The following is a 20887-nucleotide window of genomic DNA, read 5'->3' on the forward strand; positions in this document are numbered from 1 at the left end:
CCCCCCCATGCTGCCCTCTACAGAATCCACCCCCAACACTCCAGGTATTTCCCTCCTTATAGCTGGCAACCCTACTTTCCCCTCAGTGCCTGTTGGTAGGCAACTAAGTTTGGTCCAGTCACCTACTTTGCCCTTTGGGAGAAAACATATTGGGGCCAATCCTGATAGGGTTGCCAACTCCCGATGGGAAATTCCTGGAGATTTGAGGGATGGAGCCTGAAGAGGGTGAGGTTTGAGGAGGGGTGGGACCTCAGACAGGTACAATGCCATAGACTCCACCCTCCAAACCACTCAGTCCCTCATGGGGAACCATTGTTGCCAATCTCCAGGTGAGGGCTGGAGACCACTCAAAATTACAATTGCTCTGCAGAAGGGAGGGCGGAAGTCAGCTGAAGTCAAAGGGGCAGATAATGGTAGGTTGATGGTTAGCTGCGAAGGAGATGGGGTTGCCAACTCCAGGCTGGCAAATTCCTGGGGATTTGAGGGGTGGAGCCTGGAGAGGGTGGGGTTTGCGGAGGGGTGGGACATCAGACAGGTAGAATGCCATAGACTCCACCCTCCAAACCAGCCATTTCGTCCTGGGTAACAATTGTTGCCAATTTCCAGGTGAGGGCTACAGATCACTCAAAATTACAACTGCTCTTCAGGGACCAGAGATCAGTTCCTCTGGAGAAAACAGTGGACTCTGTAATTATACCCTGCTGAGGTCACCACAGCAAAATGACACTGTTTGCCCAAAGCCAGAGTACTCCCCCAGAGCCTCTTTCTAGATTCCGTTGTATTTATTTCCACAACGGGCTTTACTGCTAGTTTTTTTTAATGTATATGTCATTGTCCACTTCAGCCAGTTGTTCCTGCACTCCTTCTGTTTGTGTGTGCCTAAGTTGATCTGTCTGTGACTGTGTCTGTATTTCTGCTTTGCAGCATGCCTTGGGTTTTTGGCTTCCTGTTTTCTGTGTGTCTGGTCCCATCCTCTATCTCTGCTTCTGTGTGTACCCACTGGCTTTTTTGTGATAACTTGGGCTGCCCCCCTCCCCCGCCATGCTGACAGGTGTTTACTTGGTGGGGTTTTTTTCCATTCTGGAAAGTATTGCCTCAGCAAACTTGGCTTGGAGGCTAAAGACAGTGGGTTTTGTCCCCTGAGGAAATCAAACATCATCTGGCGAGGAGAGTGAAGACAATAGCTGTGTTCACCGAAGTGAAGCAACCATCTTCTAAGAAACGTTTTGGCAGGTGCCGTCTCTGTGGGCGGGACTCAGGCAATGCAGCCAGTGGATAGGGACAGCTTCTGAGTGACACATCATGGAGCCAACTGATTTAGAGGCATGTGGAATGTTCAGAAAGTGCCACCCCACTACTCAATTATATATACACACACACACACACACACACACACACACACACATGCTAATCACTTGCTCACAGGTGGGGGGAGCTCCAGTCTCTGTGCCACCTGCCCATCTAAGCAAGCCCCATTTAATGGAAGGGGACTTACTTCCAAGCAGACATGCCTAGGAATTCTCCCTGTGAGTGTGTATTGCATCTGTGTGCTTGTGGTCAGGATCTTTGGCATAAATGATACATACAATAAATGGTGCATAAGACTACACTCCTTTACCTCATAAAAGTGACCTCCTGAGCTGCTCCATTGTCCCACCTCACAGTGGGAATGTCCAAAAACTAAACTATAGCTTTGCATTTGAAGTAGATTGGGGAATGGGGGTAGGGTTGCCAGATCCAGGTTGGGAAAATCCTAGAGATTTGGGGAAGGACAGGGGAGATTTGGGGAGGACAGGGACCGCAGTGAGGTACAATGCTATAAGTCTACCCTCCAAAACATCCATTTTCTCCAGGGAAGCTGATCTTTGTAGTCTGTAAATGAGCTGTAATTCCGGGGGATCCCCAAGTCCCACATGGAGGCTGGGATCCCTAATTTGAAGCACACACGTCCATCCATAGTTGGAGGCATGCTTCTACTTTCTCGAGAGCAAGACAAACAAAGCTACTATCTCCTTCCTGTATAAGAAGGCTTATTTACACAATAGGTATCAAACATGACTCATTTTGCAACCTATGGCTTTACATACGCATGGGATATTCCGTGCCAAAAGCCTTTTACAAGTTATATTGCAAGTAAGCACTTAAAGATAAGAACATAAAATATGTAGAATATATTAAATGCATTAAGACTCTTAATGAACTAGATCACAAAGTGCGGGTGTGTGTAAGGAATATAACAGGGCAGAATTCAGTCATGGTGATATGCTTTTAAATGGGATTTGAGCAGATGTATTTAAGCATGCTTTGAATCCTCCCACTGAAATCAACAGGATTTAAAAGTGCTTCAATTGGGTCACGTCTTCACATTTTAATGTTTTATACTGTTGCTGTGATTCTTGTAGATAACATGTTCAAAAGCTTGAAGTCACAGCGCCCTTCTCTCAAGCAAAATACCCCATATGCCTGGATTGTTTATTTGAAATTTAAAAGAAGTTGTATTTGGAGCATACCTGATGGCATTTCTATTTCATTGGCTGTGGGCTTATGGCTGCTGCTGGCTCATGCTCAGAATTTACCCCTGGTATACTTGAGAGCCATAAAAATTGCTTGTGTTTGAAGATGCTGCCTGTTGTTATGGGGAGGAAGCTAATGATATCAGCTAATGATATCATTCAAAGGCTCGTAATTCTTAAACATTTGAAAGGAATCCTTAATTTGTAAGACTGAGACATTCCTCCAATTGTAATGGAGAAAAAGTGCGTGTTAGCTCATTCAAGTCGAAGAAACAGTTGCCATATGAACCTGACCAAAACCAGCAACCACTAGAGGGCAGCAAAGAGATGAAATGTAACGATGTTTCACAATTGGGAGGCGAAAGTGACTACTGTATCGGTGTGCACCTTTCAAATTTTTGGAGTGCATTTTTCTGCAGACTTCATTTATATTAGGAAGCCCTAGCACCATTTTGAGAAATTATCTCTATTAAACAGAAACCACATGTCTGAAGTACTTGCTGCCCTATTTCTGCAGAATAATTTAGTGATGGGACGTCTACAGTATTACTTTAACTAAGTATTGCAAAAAAAAAAAAAAAAAAGAGCTCTCACTGAATGTAGAAAGATACTGGCCACTCTTGGACATACCACTGTGGAGGAGGTGACAGAATGGAGGATGACAGGTCAGTTCCAGGCTCTCTTTGGTCTTATGGGAGAGAAACCCTTCACAGGAAGATAGACCAGTGGAGAGGGCTCTGGATTCCAGAAATTGCCACCAACAGCCTAAAGAACATCAAGCACTGCAAGGACAATCAAAATGAACACTGTGAGCCGACTGTGAGCTGAGAATACTGACTAATGGCTGCTACCATCGTACGACTACCAGCAACTACCAGTACAACAATGACTACCTGCACTTTATTATGGTTTTAGAATTGTTTTAATTGTAACTTATGTTTTAATGTAACTTATCTGTTTTTATGTAAGCCACACTGAGCCGGCTCTGGCTGGGAGGGCAGGGTAGAAATTTGAAAAACAACAACAACAGGACAATAATAGCAGAGAGGCAAGGAGATCCACGGCTCAGCTCACAAGTGAGCGTGGCTGTCAAAAATGGTATGTTTACCTGCTGCACACATTTGCTCCAAAGGTCATGACACCTTTAATCAACCTTTCAGGGGAGCACAAAGCACCGCTGATGGAATGGGAAACCAGCAAAAACTGTTTTTGTGAATTTGCTTCCCTCACAGAAACAAGGGCTTGAACCCCATATCTTTTTAAATTTAAAGTTCTATGCCAGGAACAACCAGAGCTACATCACATATTCTATAATGAACTGCTGCAGAAACAGCATTGGGATGCATGTTTATTTGGCAATCATGTGAGACTAGATTTTCCCTCAGCTTGGTGGAATGTGTTGCCAGACAAATAGGGAGTCAAAACTTCCTGCTGAGATTTAGGTTTTCCTACTTTATGAGGCAGCTGATTAATATTTATTTGGACCATCTTACGTATTAGAGGCACAGTTGTGAAATGTACAACCCTCAATACTATCAATAGAAACCAGATTAGTCCAGCCCAAGTTAAGCACTTTTAGGTCTCATTTCAAATGGAAAGTTAATGACGCAGCCCCTCAGATCAGTGGAACTTAATGCTGCTTCACTTGGGGTCTTGACCAAAGTTACCTTTAAAGACACAGATTGCATTCTACTTTTCCGAATGGTTTGTCTTCACGCAAAATCGCACTATCTGCCATTCTGATTGCTTACTCACTGGTGTTTAGCTTTTCAAGGATTCTATGGAGGGAAAAAATCAGGTTAGGAGTCATAGAATCATAGAATGTGAGAGTTGGAAGGGACATTGCAGGTCATCTAGTCCAACCCCCTGCACTCTGCAGGAGTATCCTGAAAGATAGTCAACAGAGAATTTTCAGCAGAGTCACAAAAGCTACGGTCCTTGGGATTCTTTGGAGCAAGTCATGACAGTTCATCTTGTAGATGTTTGTAGTGTAGAAATGCCATGCATATCTAAGGTAAGAGATAAGGTAAAAATTAAGATATAATGACAGTTGTGATAGTGCTGTGCCACAGACTGTGGATCATGATTGTATCAGGTCATTGAATAGCTGCCCCCAAATGGCAGAGTTGTACCATTCCAGGGGTGCACTTCTTACTTGACAATACGTCTCACTAAGCTCAGTGAACATGTAGGGTCATGACACAAAGGGCATATAAGGAGGCTGATAATATGATGGAAATGACATCTTATTTTTGCATTTATTTAATATGAAATGGAACCAATGGTTCTCTTTCATTAAGTAAGTAATCCTCCACTGAACAAAGGCTCCTTCTGTTATTGGAAAAAGTCCTGGAGGAAGGTCTGTTCTTCCAGAGGACAATGACTCACTCAGGGAAAGGAACTGTTAGATCTAACTGTTAGCTTTTAGGCTGTTCAGCCAAGATTGGCTTCCAGACTGGTATAATTTAAGTAGCTATGGAGGCATAACTGTATGAGGCATATTGATTGTGTGCAGGGCGGTCCTCCTGGCCCTTGGCAGTTCATGACATGATCCAGGCTTCAGGTTATTGAATGGGTTAAAGCAGGAAGATCTGCGAATGGACTCAAGGACAGCTGATAGCCATGTTGCCAACCCAAGGCCCATTGAGGAGATATCTACAGTCACCGAGAAGCATTTCCATTCATTTTGTCATAAGCTAAGGTTCCCCCACTTTAGACCAAGGCTGAGCCATAGCCAGCCTTGCAATGCTACCTTAGGTATTCGTTTTTAAGTCAAGCCTCCCGGGGACAGGTATCTTTATTGACAGATCTCTTTACTCTGATAGGTATCTTTACTGATAATTATCTTTACTGATATCTATGAGTACTATCCATCTGGGTTATCCATCTGATTCCATTTTGAGATGGCATGCCATTCTCAAACTACATATTCAGTATTATTTCCACTGGCTTTAACAAAGCTGCTTTGTACTTTAGACAAGTGCATTGCCAAGACAGCTAACAGTAAATGAAATGAATTGTGCCTCTTTCTCATACTGCAGGAGTTGTGTGTGCTTTACTTGCTTGGAAGGATGAATGTAATATTTTGAGTTCAACCATTTTTCCATTAGTAAAAATAAAAAATTAAAAGCTAGCTAGCCTTCTATAAACATGGGCTGAGGTTTAGTATAACATACACATTCAAATCCCTTAAATTCTTTGGAAAATATCATCTACAGCCCTCATGTACTTCTATCCACTCCATTCCAAATAATTTCATTAAAATCTTCCAAAACTATATATATATTTAAAAGCTTTTGCTCATGGTTTTCTGAGAATCGCAGTCATCATTTGTAGCGTCTAAATTATTTTTCTAGAATGTCCCAAGCACCCTACAAAAAGAACATGCATTTTTAATGTCCAGTTTTTCTATAAAGGTTCATTTTTGTGTGTTGCTAAAAGCATAAAGAAAATGCACAACATTTCATTCAAAGGAATGAAACATTACTGCTACTATCCAGTAAATTAAATTCGCATATGGAGGCAACATTCCATGGACAATTAATGTAGAAGTAGACTGTAATTGATTTAGAGATTTAGACCCACATTTTAATCCAACAATCTTCAAGGCAGATTATCAGCAGTGCCATCCTAAACAGAGTTAGACCTTTCTACACTAATTGACTTCGATGTACTTAGAAAGGTGTAACTCTGCTTAGCATGACACTATAAACAAACAGAAAGAACGCTACTCAGCAGTTTGTGGACCACTGATGGGTAGCCAGAGTTGGAGTGTCCATCTCCTCCCATTTATAGATCCTAAACAACTGGCAATTGAGCAGAGTGTTCTTTCTGAGAAGAAGGTGGTACCAGGCTGATGTTCCTCTGGAAATGGTGTTCTTCCCAGGAAGGAGGGATGGTCCTTGGAACTGTGGCTGATGACAGAGGCTAGAGTATACTTCTCTTGCATATGCATAATAAGGTGTATTTGGATCCATAGAACTGATTGGGAACCTATTTTATTGCATATTGGGAAACACCTCCCCTTCTGTACTTCCTTCTAGATCTCCCAACTTGGTGGCTCCATGCCAATCAGCAGGGCAATGAAACAGGATCATCCAGAGAAAAAGTAAACATAATTTCATACTTTGTGGAATCCACAGATATGCCAGAAAAAAAAGATGAACCCCATCAAATACCCCCCCCCCCAGTTTGGTGTAGTGGTTAAGTGCGTGGACTCTAATCTGGGAAACCCGGGTTTGATTCCCCACTCCTCCACTTGCATCTGCTGATGTGACCTTGGGTCAGTCACAAGCTCTGGCACAGCTGTCCTTGAAAAAGAGCAGTTTCTGTCAGAGCTCTCTCAGCCCCACCCACCTCACAGGGTGTCTGTTGTGGGGAGGGGAAGGGAAAGGAGTTTGTAAGCCGCTCTGAGACACCTTTGGGTAGTGAAGGGCGGGGTATAAATCCAATCTCTTCTTCTTCTATAAGAAGGGGATACATGCAAAATTGGCTATTGGGGAACTCTTGGTGAGAGCTGAAAGTGACAGTTGATTAAAATTTGCAGCTAGCTGATCAGAACTGGGATAGGTTGTGAAAGAAAAAGGGAGGGTTACAGTCTGAACCACAGGCTTGTGCCTGAGACTAAGGGGGAAATATGGCCACAAAGTGATATGGCATTCTGGATTTTCAGAACTTTGATTTCTCACATTGCATCTTGAAATTTGATTCTCTTTCTTGCCTTTTCTGTCTATTGCTGTACCCAATAAAGTTTGGTTTAGTTAGAATGGAAAGGCCATTGTCCAAGATTTTCACAAAGTCTTTCAACTGGTCAGCATTCACCCTAGGGTTGCCAGGTATGGATTGAAAAATACCTGGAGATTTTGGGGTGGATCTGGGAGAGGCCAGGGTTTAGGGAAGGGAAGGGCCTCAGCATGGTACAATGCCATAGAGTTCACCCATCAAAGCAGTGATTTTCTCCAGGGGAGCTGATCACTGTCAGCTGGAGATCAGTTGTCAAAGCAGATCTCCAGGCCCCACCTGGAGGCTGGCAACCCTACCACCCTTGCTTTTGTAGCTGTGAAAGTCAATTAAAAATCGCACCTGGAGAGTATAATATTCTCAAACACAGGAAAGAGTGCATCACATTATCACAAACCACATTTCTGAAGAACGGGCTCTCCTCATGGCAGGGTTGCTAGAACAGCATCAGCCTAGGCAGTAAAGGAGTGGCAGTCATCTGGCAGGCTCTGTGGCACCCACCAAGGCTACCCAAAGTTCCGATATGGACTTCCTATGCAGTTTTTTATTACGTCACTGAAGGTGCCTGGACTAAAATCCTCTTATAAAAAAGAATATCAGCAGCACAGAAGCATCAGGTTTGGTAATATGGACTGCAGTAGATATATGGGTAGACATATGGGGAACTTCAAACAACAGTAGCCAAAGGAAAAGAAAAGAATTTTTCTATATAATAATTCTGTTTTGGTTATGGACTCTCCTGAACATTCCACACGCTCCCAAATCAGTTGACTCCCTGATCTGTCACTCAGAAGCTGTCCCTATCCACTGGCTGCGTTGCCTGAGTCTCGCCTCCAATATTCTAAACAGTTTGCTGTTCCTCACCCCCCAATAGCCAGTCGGAACACAGAGGTCATTTGCATATGCGGCCTGATTGGCCTTTGCCTCTAACATTCTAAACAGTTTGTTGTTGCTGTTGGGAGTCATTGAATGTGTCCTGAGGTAAAATACACATCCTAATTTTCCCTTAAACGGTCACTGAAGTTGCCAAAATACAGATCCCAATCTTCCCTTAAATGGTCACTGGAGTTGCCAATCTCCCTGTGGGGCCTGGATATCTCCCACAAATCACTGTGTTCCCCAGCCACAGCACATCATTTCCCCTACAGAAAATTTCCCAGCTATTACAATGGCTGCATTGGGCAGTGGACTCTATGGGATTATACCCTGCTGAAGTCCCTCTGCACAACAAACCCTGCCCTCCCCAGGCTCTACCCCTCAAATCTACAGGTATTTCCCAACCCAAAGTTGGCAACTCTGTAACTGGCTATGGAACCGCTTTCCAGAACCTTGGAACCCAGAAGACATGGCATAGGAGGACGTGCTTTTCTACCTTCGCTGCCACTGCATAACCTCAAATCAACATAAGTTAGGTGTGGAGGAAACCATACCTGTTACCATGAGGCTGTCCTCCCATACTACCCACTTGGGACAACAAAATGACTTGAGACAGCCCTGCCTTATAGCTAAGCAGAAGGAAATAAACATGGCTTGCCTCCCTCTATTTTCCCCTTCCCTCTGCTGCCCCACCAGCCACAGCTGGGACACTCAGCTGGAGCTTCCTTCTAGAGCTCATTGTATTTCTTCCCACAATGGGCCTTACTCCTAGTTTATTATAAAAAGGAGTGATGTCACCCCCTTGTCCTTCCACACTCACCCCCCCCCCAACCTGTGTGGCTATTCCTCCATATGGCTTATATAGGGTTGCCAACTTGCAGGTTAGGCCTGGGGACTTCCCAGAATTACAACTGATCTCTAGGCTACAAAGAACAGTTCCTGTGAAGAAAATAGCTGCTTTGGAGGGTGGACTGTATGGCATTATACCCCCTTGAGGCTCCTCCCCTCACCAAACCTCACCCTCCATACAGGTTCCACACCCAAATGTGCAGGCATTTCCCAACCTAGAGCTGTCAAACCTAGAGGTCATGCAACCCTGGGAACGATCATTCTGAAGGTCAGAAGGGCTGTGGGAATGGAGAGGATTTCTAGAAAATTCTGTGTTCTATGTATGGACTGAGTAGGATACCGCCCATTGTTTTGCTTTGTGCTGCATTATACTCTGTGTTTTTCCTCTGCTGGGAGATCTCTTGGTTCTCTCATGACTGCTAATCATCATGGTTTGTTTAGAAAAGCTGGTTGATCCCTACGTCCTGTGCCACATGGTATCGTTCCCACCATGCCACAGAACAAGTACAAGATGAAAAGCTGTAACTCTATATTAATGTTTAGAAAGACAGGGCAGCTGAATTATCACAGAGACAGCACAGTGAACATGATTTGTTTACAAGTGAGCTTTGTTCTCATGTGCTGCCTTTCATCTGGTGATCTCAAAGCATGTTTCAAAAATAGAGAAGTCTTATTAACCTTATTTTTTATATATATCAGAAAAGCACAGAGGGAATACAGGTCATACTTTCAAACACAAATACATGAATAGAATCATTACCAAGTGCCCATGATCTGTCACACAGTGGCAGGACTGATGCTTCAGGCAGTTTGAACCCATTATCAGTTTGAGAGAATTTAGAAAGGCCGAAAAGAGGCTTTCACTTCAAAGATTGCTTTGGTAAATGCTACTTACTGTAGAAATCATGATGGGAAATGCAGCAGAGAAGGCCTACACTCCATCTTGACAGTCCTCCACATGGTGTATACCATTGGCTGGAACAGGCATAGATTTTGGACATATTTAATTCCACTACAGAATTGTGTCTCTTATGATTTTAAGAACTGCATGACAAAGCAGAAATTAAAACAAATTAAGCTTTTTACATCCCAGCAGCTACACAGAAAGAGAGCCTGTACTGTTTTTTCCAAATGACGGGTACTCCTAGTGACAGATAATGGCAAAGGGAAGAAAAATATAGAAGAAGACAGTGCCTCAGGGGAAGGCAGAATGACCTTTCTTGCCACTAACCCCTGCTGGAATAACATTTACTATAGTTGTTCAAGAAACAAAGGCAAAAAAGGCTGCATTTATGGCCCATTACACATGCACATCTTACTGCAGATTTTCAGAGCAGTGAGCCTTTAATCTTGACTTCAAATTCTGTGCCTGCTTTATGCACCATTCTTTTTCCTTTGGTGTGTTTATTCTGCAGCTACAATGTTTAAAAACCCACACTTTTCTAAATCAGGGTGGAACATCACTTATGACATGTGGGGGGTGGTGTACAAAGGTTTTTTAAAAGAAATTATACAATTGCTCTATCGCAGCTGTGCGGTAGTTTGCAAAACGTGCCTTCCATTTAAATCCTTGTGGTTCAGATTTTGCACATGCATTTTTAGTGTTAGTTCATTGAATGAAACAGAACAGAAAGGAACACAGGCAAAGGCGGAAAACCAATTTGAAATTGACAAGACTTTTTTTGAAACTGACAAGCAGCTGCAAAGCCCTGTTTTCCATATTGTGAAGCACTAGAGGATTTTCTGCTGTGTTATCAGCCACTGGGAAAAATGGGAAAGAATCACACAATCTCATAATATGGGGGAACATGTTGAGTGTACAGAATGCATGGTATAACCCAATGACACTGGTGTAGCAAGCTGTTATCATTAGCTACATGTGTGTGCATGTTTGTGCACCTGTGCAAAATTGGCTGCAATTCCACCACACTTTGCACAGGGCTGCAATTTGTATGGGGGAGGAGTCCTCTGGCAGAAGCTTTGGAAAGCTTTTTAGTCTTGTGCCACTAAATTGGAAAAAAACCAACCCACATTTTGGGGGTATCTTCACTGATGCCCTAGCACAGCTGCATAGTAATGCTAATTTCCTGCCCGTCCTTGCAAATTTGAATGGTTTTCTCTTTGTGATTCTCTAATTTGATCCTACACACTAGTCGTGATCTTGGTAGTTTTTAAACACCTGTCCTGTACAGATTGCACTCTGTTCTCCAAATGGGTTGATCTCAAGTGATTCTTAAGTTCAGCATTATGCAGGTGTAGCTTCGAGCATGGAGTTGGAGAAAGGGCCACGGCCTACCTTGTTGGCCTGGGCCCAGTCAGTGGAGGCATCCGGCACAGCAAGCCTTGAGGGCTGTCGTGCTGATCCTGGGTGGCTCTGGGCTGTGACGGCAGAGGAGAATCATCTGGTGGTCTTCCGGGGCGGCAGCAAGTGGTGGTTCTTTTAGGCAGCCACAGTGGCATTTCCTTCGCCCCCGGGGCCGGTGGCAGTAGTGGTTTGCAGCACAGTTCTTTTGGGAGCTTGGCGATAGAGAGGGCCAGTAGAAGCCCATAAGGGTGGCTCTGGGGAGGGTCTCAACCCAGTGGTCAGGACCGCTGTGGCGGTCCGCAGCATAGGGAGGCAATCTCCAGAGGCCCACTCCTTGGGTTTCCTCCCCCCACCCCCGGATGGCTCGGTGACAGCACAGGCTCTGGGGATTCTGGTTCTGGGAGGGCACAAGGGGTCGGTTGCCACAGCAGTTTCCATTCTCTGGGGGCGATTCAAAAAGTAGCCGTCAGTGGCAAGCCCACTTGGCGAAGCCGGCTTAGAAGCTCGGTTGGGTCATCAGGGAGTTTGAATAAATGGCCAAGGTGGTTTGGTGTAGTGGTTAAGTGTGCAGACTCTAATCTGGGAGAACCGGGTTTGATTCCCCACTCCTCCACTTGCACCTGCTGATGTGACCTTGGGTCAGTCACAAGCTCTGGCACAGCTGTCCTTGAAAAAGAGCAGTTTGTGTCAGAGTTCTCTCAGCCCCACCCACCTCACAGGGTGTCTGTTGTGGGGTGGGGAGGGGAAAAGAGTTTGTAAGCCGCGCTGAGACTCCAAGTGAAGGGCGGGGTATAAATCCAATCCCTCTTCTTCTATGGTGGGTGTTGCCCCCTGGTGGCCATTTTGCATAAACGGTCCCTCTAGGCTCTTAAGGAGTGGCAGTTAGGTGGAAATTTTGGTGAAGTCAGATAGAGGTGGCCACTTTGGGTGGTGCTATCTAGAGGCGGCCATTTTGTGGTGTTAATTCCGAGGGCAGTTATGTGCAGCCATCTTAGGTCAGGCATTTTGAGTGGGTCCTTTGGTTTGCTGTTTTGAGTAGTTTATTTTAGGAGCAACCATATTGAGTGGGTCCTTTTGAGTCAGCCACATTGGGAGTGTCCTGGCAGGATAGCCATTTTGAATAGGGCGTGGAGAGGTGGCCATTTCGTTACCCTCCAAAGCTGGCCATTTTGAGGGGGACATTATAGGGCAGCCATTTTAAAACACTTTACAGAGTGTCTATTTTGATTGACTCCAAAAGCGCTGGCCACTGGGGCCTAGGTGTAACCACACCTCAACTCCTTACCTTTTTAGGTCACTTTTCAGTGAGGAGCACTTCAGGGCAATAAGCGCTGGTTTAAGGGCAATTTTTTTGCCAATGGCTCCTAAGAAAGGCCAGGGGACATCCAAGCGCAAGCAGCCGGCCCCTAAGAAGCAGTCTTCCCAGAAGCCCCCATTTTAGACTCCTCTGATGAGGATGATCAGGACCCTGTCAACGCTGCCATACTAGAGAAGCTAGCGGCACTGGGGAACTGATGGGGTGAACTTCCTCCTTTGCATGTGGTGTCTAAAGCTTCTTCCAAACAATCTTTTTGGGCACAGGTGTTGGCATGTTTAGCTCTTATTGAGGACAGACAGGGCAAAGTGGCATCAACTTCAGGTCAGCTGGTCCAGAGGGAACGCTCAGATGGCAAGCCTGAGAGCAAGGTCATGGAGGCGTTCCAGGTGGAGTGTTATAAAGGGCCTTCTAGAAATGAAGGTAAGGCAGAGAGCATTGGCCAGGGGGGGACATATTGGCCATGGGGCCCCAGCACTTCAGGAGACACTGGGTATACTATGCACACCGCACGGGGTAGCGCCATGCACACAATGCCAGGTGGATGGTCACCTTGGGCAGGCTGGGGAGGCATGGCTCAGCCAACCCCTCAAGGTTTCTGGCCCGGATGGGGCCCCACAAGTTTAGGTGTAGGTTTTGCTAATCGGGGGGGGGGGCTCACATATGACATGGTGTCAGCTGGCACCATTCCATTTGGGGATTTGGCTTTGCCTCTAGGAGACCACCTCTCCACTGCCACCAGGGAAGAAATCCTAAAGGGAGAGTTTGTAGATGTATATAGGAAATTGGAGAGTTTGTAGGTGAGGAAAGGGAGAGTTTGTAGATGTATATAGGAAATTGGAGAAGAAGGATAAAGAGCACCTGGACGAGAGGGAGAAAGAACATCTGAAGTGGCGCAGGGTGGATAGAACCTGGGCAAATTGGTTCCCTGGGTTCTTAATCTATGTGGCAATAATAGTGAGGCACCAACCATGGAGGGCTTCTGTGATTCTCCAGTACATGGACATCATTTACAACGGATTTACTGATTTTCTGAGCCCTGCATGGCTGCAGTATGACAAGGAGTTCAGAATGAGGACAGCCATGAATTCAGCCTTGAGATGGGACCAGATTCACCCACAAATCATGTCTCCCGATCAGCGATTAGGCAGTGAGAGGTCAGATAGTGGCCACTCTGTTTGCAGAGCACAAGGTCAGGCAGGTACCCGTGCCCAGACGGGGCAGGCGGTTAATCGATGCCCGCTTTGCTGGGAGTTCACCTCCCATGGGACATGCAGCCACAAGTCATGCTCCTTCAGGCATGAATGCCCTTTGTGCACGGCGGCCCACACACTATCAGGTTGCCCCAAGATGAAGGGCAAGTCATGTGGCAAGGGAGGTAAGCATCCAGGAGAAGGTGGTGGTTATAACCCCCCTCCTGACAAAGGGTCCCAGCCCAATTAAGATTGCAGTGCTTAGGCATTGGTTGTGGGTTTACCCCAACCGTCAGGATTGTGTTTACCTCTTGGAAGGTTTCACTCTAGGGTTTAGGATTCCTTACCAAGGGAAGAGAAGATCATATAGTGCTCCTAACCTGAAATCAGTTAAGGGAATGGAGCACATAGCTAGCGGAAAAAATTGAAAGGAATGTAGGGAAGGTAGGGTATGGGTACCTTTCCCTTCCCCACCAGTTAACAATTTGAGGGTTGCCCCATTGGGAGTTGTGCCAAAAAAGGCACCTGGAGAGTATTGCCTCATTCACCATCTGTCATACCCACGTGGGGAGTTGGTGAATGATGCTATACTGGAGGAGTTATGCTCTGTTAGATACACCTCATTTGATCAGGCTATGCAGGTAGTGGGCCATTGTGGGCAGGGGGCGGAATTGGCAAAGTGTGACATTGTCAGCCTTCCGTCTCCTCCCTGTCCACCCAGCCGATTTTGAGTTGTTGGGTTTTGCTTTTGAGGGCAAATTCTATATGGACAGGGCCCTTCCCATGGGGTGCACAGTTTCCTGTGCTGCTTTCGAGAGGTTCAGTTCCTTTTTAGAATGGGGCTTGCGTTACAGGACATGATTATGCAGCACTGCCCACTATCTTGATGACTTCCTGTTGGCAGCAAGGAAAGATACAGGGCAGTGTGAATTTTTACTGAAAAGCTTCATGGGTCTGGCGGAGGAGTTGGGAGTTCCTCTTGCCCAGGAAAAAAACAGAGTGTTCTACCACAATTTTGATGTTCCTAGGCATAGAAATCAACACAGTAGGGCAGCTGTGTAAATTACCTGCTGACAAATTGAATGGACTGCAGGTGCTGATTGACAAGGTCAGGGCAAAGAAAAAGATCGCCTTGCTGGAGTTGCAGCAGCTGGTTGGCCACCTCAACTTTGCATGCAAAGTTGTGGCACCCAGCTGGGAATTTGTTAGGAGATTATGTGAGTCCATGAGGGGTCTCTATCTCCTGCATCATAGGACCAGGGTCACCAAGAGGATAAGGGACGACCTCATTGTATGGAAGGAATTTTTGGATTCATACAATGGGGTGTCTTTTTGGCAGGAAGACCTTCTAGTCGAAACTGAGCTGCAGGTCACATCTGATGCTGCAGGCTCCTCTGGCTTTGGAGTCTATTTTCGGGGACATTGGTGTGCTGAGGACCGGCCTGAGGAATGGTTTCAGGCAGGGTGGGTCAAGGACCTCACCTTCTTGGAATTTTTCCCGATTGTCGTAGCAGTGTGGATTTGGACAGCAGAGCTTGCCAACCATACTGTCCACTTCTGGTGTGACAATCTGTCCACAGTGCACATGATTAACTCACTGACGTCCAAGTCTCCTAGAGTCATGGCCCTGGTCAGAGCCTTCACACTCCGTTGTTTGCTGAACAAAATATTGTTCAAAGCCAGGCACGTCAGTAATGGGGTCGCTGATGCTCTCTCTTGAAAACAGATGGAGAGATTCCATCAGCTTGCTCGGGAAGCCAACCAGTTCCTGATTCGTATGCCTGCGGAGGTGTGGCAGATTGGTGGGCTGAGGCCGACAGGGCAATACGTTTAGCTCTCACCCCTTCTACCCGGAGAGCTTATAAGAGGGCAGGTAAGCAGTTTCTGTCCTTTAGGGAGGAAGCTGGTCTGAGACAGGTTTGGCTCATTCTGGTGTCCCATTTGATGCAGCTTTGTGTGTCACTGAGGAGTAAGGGACTGTCAGCGTGTTCCATTAGGGGCAAGCTGTCATCTCTCACCTATGCCAGCAAGGCATCTGGGTTTGAGGAGAAGACGGGTGACTTCCGTATCAGGAAGATGCTTGAAGGCTGGTCAAGAGAGGGTGATAAGGTTATAGACACCAGAGAACCTTTGACCTCAACAGTGCTGATGGGGCTTAAGGCACAGTGGCACACACTTTGCAATAATGGGCATGAGGCTGCACTGTTCCATGCAGCATAACTGGTTACCTTTTTTGGGGGGGGGGCACTATGGATTAGTGAGTTAATGGCTGGCTCTCACTGGGATACATCTGGCCTAGCGCTCGACCAGCATGATATTCACATGCTGGACTCAAAAGTTAGGATCACACTTCGGTGGTCAAAGATCGACCAACTTGGCAAGGGTTCTGATATTGAGCTGGGCAGGTGTTCCGAGGCTGAGTTATGCCCGGTGCTGGCTTTACGCCAATATTTGGCCATGCGGGGCAAGGGTGTAGGCTATTTATTTCGACATAGGGATGGCACCCCCCTCACCAAATTTCAATTTTGGGCCCTGACATAGAAAGCGCTGGTCCGTTGGGATTAGGCGGGTTCCGCTTCGGAAAACACTCCTTCTGGATTGGGACAGCTTCAAAAGCAGCAGCCATGGGGTATTCCAATAGCGAGATTCAGCAGATAGGTCACCGGAAATCACATTGTTACTGGGGATATGTGCAGGATTGCAAAGTTTAAGGTTATGTTTAGGTTATTAATAGGGTTCCTCTTACAGATGCTGCAGGCCATGGGGCGAGATGAAGGGTCACCATCTGCAGCCACAGCATGGTCTTTTGGGCTGCTCACCAGGCCAGGAGGACACCCATCAGTTCTCAACTGGGCCTTAGTGAGTGGGCTGTTGTCGAATGGTTGGGAAGGAGGGGCATGAGATGGCCGGCGCTCCTTCCCCTGTTATTTGAAGAGAGGCGGGGGCCTCCTCCACACATTTTGGTAGTACACCTAGGGGGTAAAGATCTAGGTCTGATAAAGGGCAAGGCCCTTGTGTTATGAGCTGAAGCTGACCTTGCGATGATAAGAGCAAGGTGGCCTGGTGTGCAGATAGGCTGGTTGGCTATTCTGCCCTGCCAGGTGTGGTGTAACTTGGGAGACCCCTGCTGCATTGACCGTGCCAGGTGTAAAGTCAACTGCTAGATGAGAAAGGCCTTGGAGGGTGGTTTAGGGTAATTTTTGCCGCACCCCGACATACGGGTCGAGTTCCAGGATCTGTATAGGGCTGATGGGGTGTACCTATCTGACAAGGGCAATGGGTTATTTTTGCAGGACTTGCGGCAAGGGATTAGGTCAGCCTTGGGCTGTTAGTGGGAGCAAAGGCCAAAGCAGAGGCTTGACCTTGGATGTGGCAGGTTTGCGCGGGCAAGAAACCAGAACCGGTGAGCACCTTATGGCATTTTCCCAATTATGGAACAGGGGGTCATCAGGAACTGCCTTCAGATTTTAAGGTCCAGGGTAGGGAATGGGGATCACCTCTGGGCAGGGGTCAGAAAATGACCCCTGCCTCTGGGAACCTCTTAGGGTAAGGCTCCTCTCTGCAAGTTGTAAGGCTTCAGGGGTAGGCGCTCCTAGGTGGCAACCAGTTTTGCTGGGCTGCCAGTTGTGAGCCAGAGTGCTGGCTCAAGATCGGAGCTGGGCGACCCGCCCGAGAAAAGAGCAAGGAGGTTGGTCAAGGGAGTGACACCTGCCTTGCCTGTTCCGTGCTCACTTAGTTGGTCCCTTGTCGCAATGTTATGTTAAATAGCTAATAAAGTGGCCCTTGTTAACTTCCAAAACTGTTGTCTGCCTCGTTATTCTGACGGGGGGGGGGCAAAGCAAACTGAGCACTGAAAGGAGGAAAATCAGTGCAGAACAACAAAGACCTGAAGGACGTGCATGGTGAAAGGGAGGGAAAACAGCCGTGCATAACAGGCCTATGTTCCGTTCACCAAGAGCTCTTTTCAATTACCTTGCAAGTTCCTTGAGGCCTCCTGAAGCAGCAGACAGTCTTGTTGCTGCCGCCAATCACATATCATTTTTTCAGAGGTCATGCCAAGGCCCATTCCTTTGAGTTTCAATTACCTGTTCCTGGGCAGTCTTCTTCACCAGGAGACATGTATATGAGCGAGGGTTGCCAGCCATGCGGTTAGCAACCCCCAGGAGCTTCTGGAGGGTGGAGCATGGGGAGGGGGAGCATCCCTTAGGAGGCAATGTCCCTTCTAGGGGATGACCTGGAAGTGATGACACTGCCCCCCATGCTTTAGAACTTCCTAAAGTGTTGCAGACACAGCAAATGAAAGTGATGTCACAATCGAAAGAGAGAGCTGGCAGGAATGGAAGGTAAACCTAACAAGAGCTCAGGCTTTTTTTTTCCTGTGGAGAAAGAGATCAAAAGTTACATCACTTCTGTCCTGCGTCAGATGCTGTCCCCTTGCAACACTGATTTACACTGATTAGAATCGGAAGGCATACTCTCAGTGAGAGTCCCAGTTGGATCCAGTGCGTATAGACAGACCTTCCTCTTAGGTCCTCCCTTCCACATTCTTCAGCACTGTAATGATCTGGGAAGGTTCTGAAAACACTGTGTTTGGGATGAAGCTCCTGCTACAATTCAGTGAGGTCCAAAATACTTACATTACTCTTTTGTTCTACACAAGGGTTGTTTCGTAGAAAAAGAGCAAAGGGAACTCATTAGCATAACTCATTAGCATATGCCACACCCCCTGACATCACCGGAAGTGTGTCATAAGGCCACACCCCCTGACATCACCGGAAGTGTGTCATAAGGCCACACCCCCTGACATCACCGGAAGTATGTCATAAGGTCACACACCCCGCCCCCAACGGTCCCAGCCGCCGCCAGCCTTGCAGCTCCACTGCAAGGACCTGCAAGGCCAGCAGGAGTGTGAGGAAGCCCCGCGAAGGCCCTCCCTGGCCCCAGGCAGGCAGGGGTGGGGAGAGGCAGGGAGGAAGCAACTTACCCTCCCTCTTCTCCTGCCTCCTCCTGGCTGAATGAGGGCCGGAAGCAGGGGGCGGGGCTTCGTCATGTGCCCCGCCCCCGTACCTCACCCGGGGGAACTGCGATCCCCCGCGTTCCCCCCCGAAATGACCTCTGGTTCTACAGAGCTTACACACTTTCTGTTGAGTCTGCTATGAGAACAATATCACACTTAATATCAACTTCACCTCCTTCTGCCTCTTTTCATCTTCATTTTCTTCTTCCCGTCTCTTTCTTTTTGGTCCATTGTTCCCAGTATCCTTACTCTTCTCCACTGGGTACAAATCCATGAATAACGGCAACCCAAGAGTGACATGGGTGATGATGGATCAGCGGAAAATCCCTTACCAGTATGGAGTGTGCAGGATCTTATTTACCTCCTCTCCAGACAAAATGACCTAGGCAGTTTATGACATAAAAACAGGCACAACTATTAATGATTCTTCACTTCTCAGGTGATTCTGGATTGGACACAGTTCCAAAATTTAGTATGCTTCAACTTGTCCCGCCCTTGCATGACCAGTTCAGGAGCAGAGTAGAGCCAGCTCCAGGTTTTTGTCACTACTATCCTAACAACACTTTCCTCAAAGTAAGACCCATTGAATAGATCTTAATATGATTCTAAGAAAACCTGTTTAAGATTGCTGTTTGTGAGCCCTAGACAAGTCATGCACTTTCCTCCTGTATATCTTCTCTTAAATGGGAATCTTTCCTTTCCTGAATAGTCTTGCTCTGATAATGCAATATACTGGAGCACTTACTGTCCTCACCCCAAAGGAAATCCATTTCCAAATTTGTCCCTCATGTTATTTTCCATTTCCACAGCTTTTCTTTATTCTTAATGTAAAAAGAGACTAAGTCAGATTAACAGCCCATTTAGTAACCTCTCTCTGACAGTCTGGGGGGGGGGATTAGAACAGTGAATCCTATGGCAAAATGGAGATTAAGATAAATGTAAACTGAATGTTCATTTTCTACCACAACATATGAAAACCTTTTACCAAAGCAGACTAATATTAGCAATCAGTCCAGAGTTTTGGTTTGTTGGTGCTCTGTCATGGCCAAAGCCTCTCTTAGGGAGACTGCTGTTTTGGAGAATGATATCAACTGCACAATGATAGAACACATATGGACGCTGGAAAACACACACTCATTATACAACCCAACTGATTCACTTTGAAGCTCCATCTATTTTTTTCCCCAGCCTTTTCTTCCTTCCTCCGACTTCTCTGGGAAGCCTTGCCCCCCCAGTTTACGATAAAGAAACAGGCTGTTGGGCAATGTACTCTGTAAGATCAGCAGAGCCATTACACTACCTTTATGTTTGTTTATTCATCTCATCTATATCCTGCTGTTCCCCCAAGAGGTTCAAAGTGGCATATATGAAGCTGAACTTGTCTCTTAACACAATCCTTTTCTTACTAAGGATTGTAACACATTGAATACAGTTACAGTGCTTTGCATTTCTGCAGTATGTTATGCAAATACCTTTTCCATCATGTTTGGGGACTGTTTATTGGTTTCTGCTAGACCAGAAACAAGGCAACTGGGATGACTAGAATGATGGAATAACAGAATGGGTAACTGGAAGACTTGTGCAATTCTTTTTTTTATTAATTACAATAATTATGGAAATTGTGTGTTTCATAATAATTGTAAATATGAAAAGGAAACAAATTCCCCATCTAAACAGCCTATAATAACAAAACCATGGTTTTCTTTTGTTTTGCTCTGGTTTCTTTCCTTATTCCAGTTTCTGCCACTGCTCGACTGCCCAGATCCTTACCCTCCTTCTGCTACCAAATTTCCTTGCTATGTCTCTGTCTCATACAACTGTTCTTCACACTAAGTGGCTGCAGTGCTTTCTGTGTTACTGTTTGGAATATTTCCTTTCAATTCTCCCATAGGTGGTAGAAAGCACCATCAAGTGGCAGCTGGTTTGTGGCTACCTTGTAGGATTTTCAAGGCAAGAGACAAACAGAGGTGGCTTGCCATTGCCTGCCTCTGTGCAGCAACTCTGTACTTCCTTGGTGGTCTCCCATCCAAGTACTGACTGGGGCTGAGCCTGCTTAGCTTCTGAGATTTGATAAGATCC

The 20887-nt window shown here is 46.2% G+C and overlaps 1 protein-coding gene across 1 annotated transcript in view; it reads left to right on the plus strand.

Annotated features, from left to right (window-relative positions):
• Positions 1–19194, plus strand: part of LOC107108395 (hyaluronidase-4-like) — a 36143-nt gene extending 16949 nt beyond the window's left edge. Inside the window, exons 6-9 of the mRNA XM_015408825.1 lie at positions 12865–13021; positions 14820–15008; positions 15518–15664; positions 19049–19194. Coding sequence (XP_015264311.1) covers positions 12865–13021; positions 14820–15008; positions 15518–15664; positions 19049–19194 — 639 coding nt within the window. The remainder of the gene's footprint in view (positions 1–12864; positions 13022–14819; positions 15009–15517; positions 15665–19048) is intronic.
• The last annotated feature ends 1693 nt before the right edge of the window (positions 19195–20887 follow it).

This window comes from Gekko japonicus, unplaced genomic scaffold, assembly GCF_001447785.1.
Source record: "Gekko japonicus isolate JY-2015 unplaced genomic scaffold, Gekko_japonicus_V1.1 scaffold3706, whole genome shotgun sequence".
Taxonomy (NCBI): Eukaryota; Metazoa; Chordata; class Lepidosauria; order Squamata; family Gekkonidae; genus Gekko; species Gekko japonicus.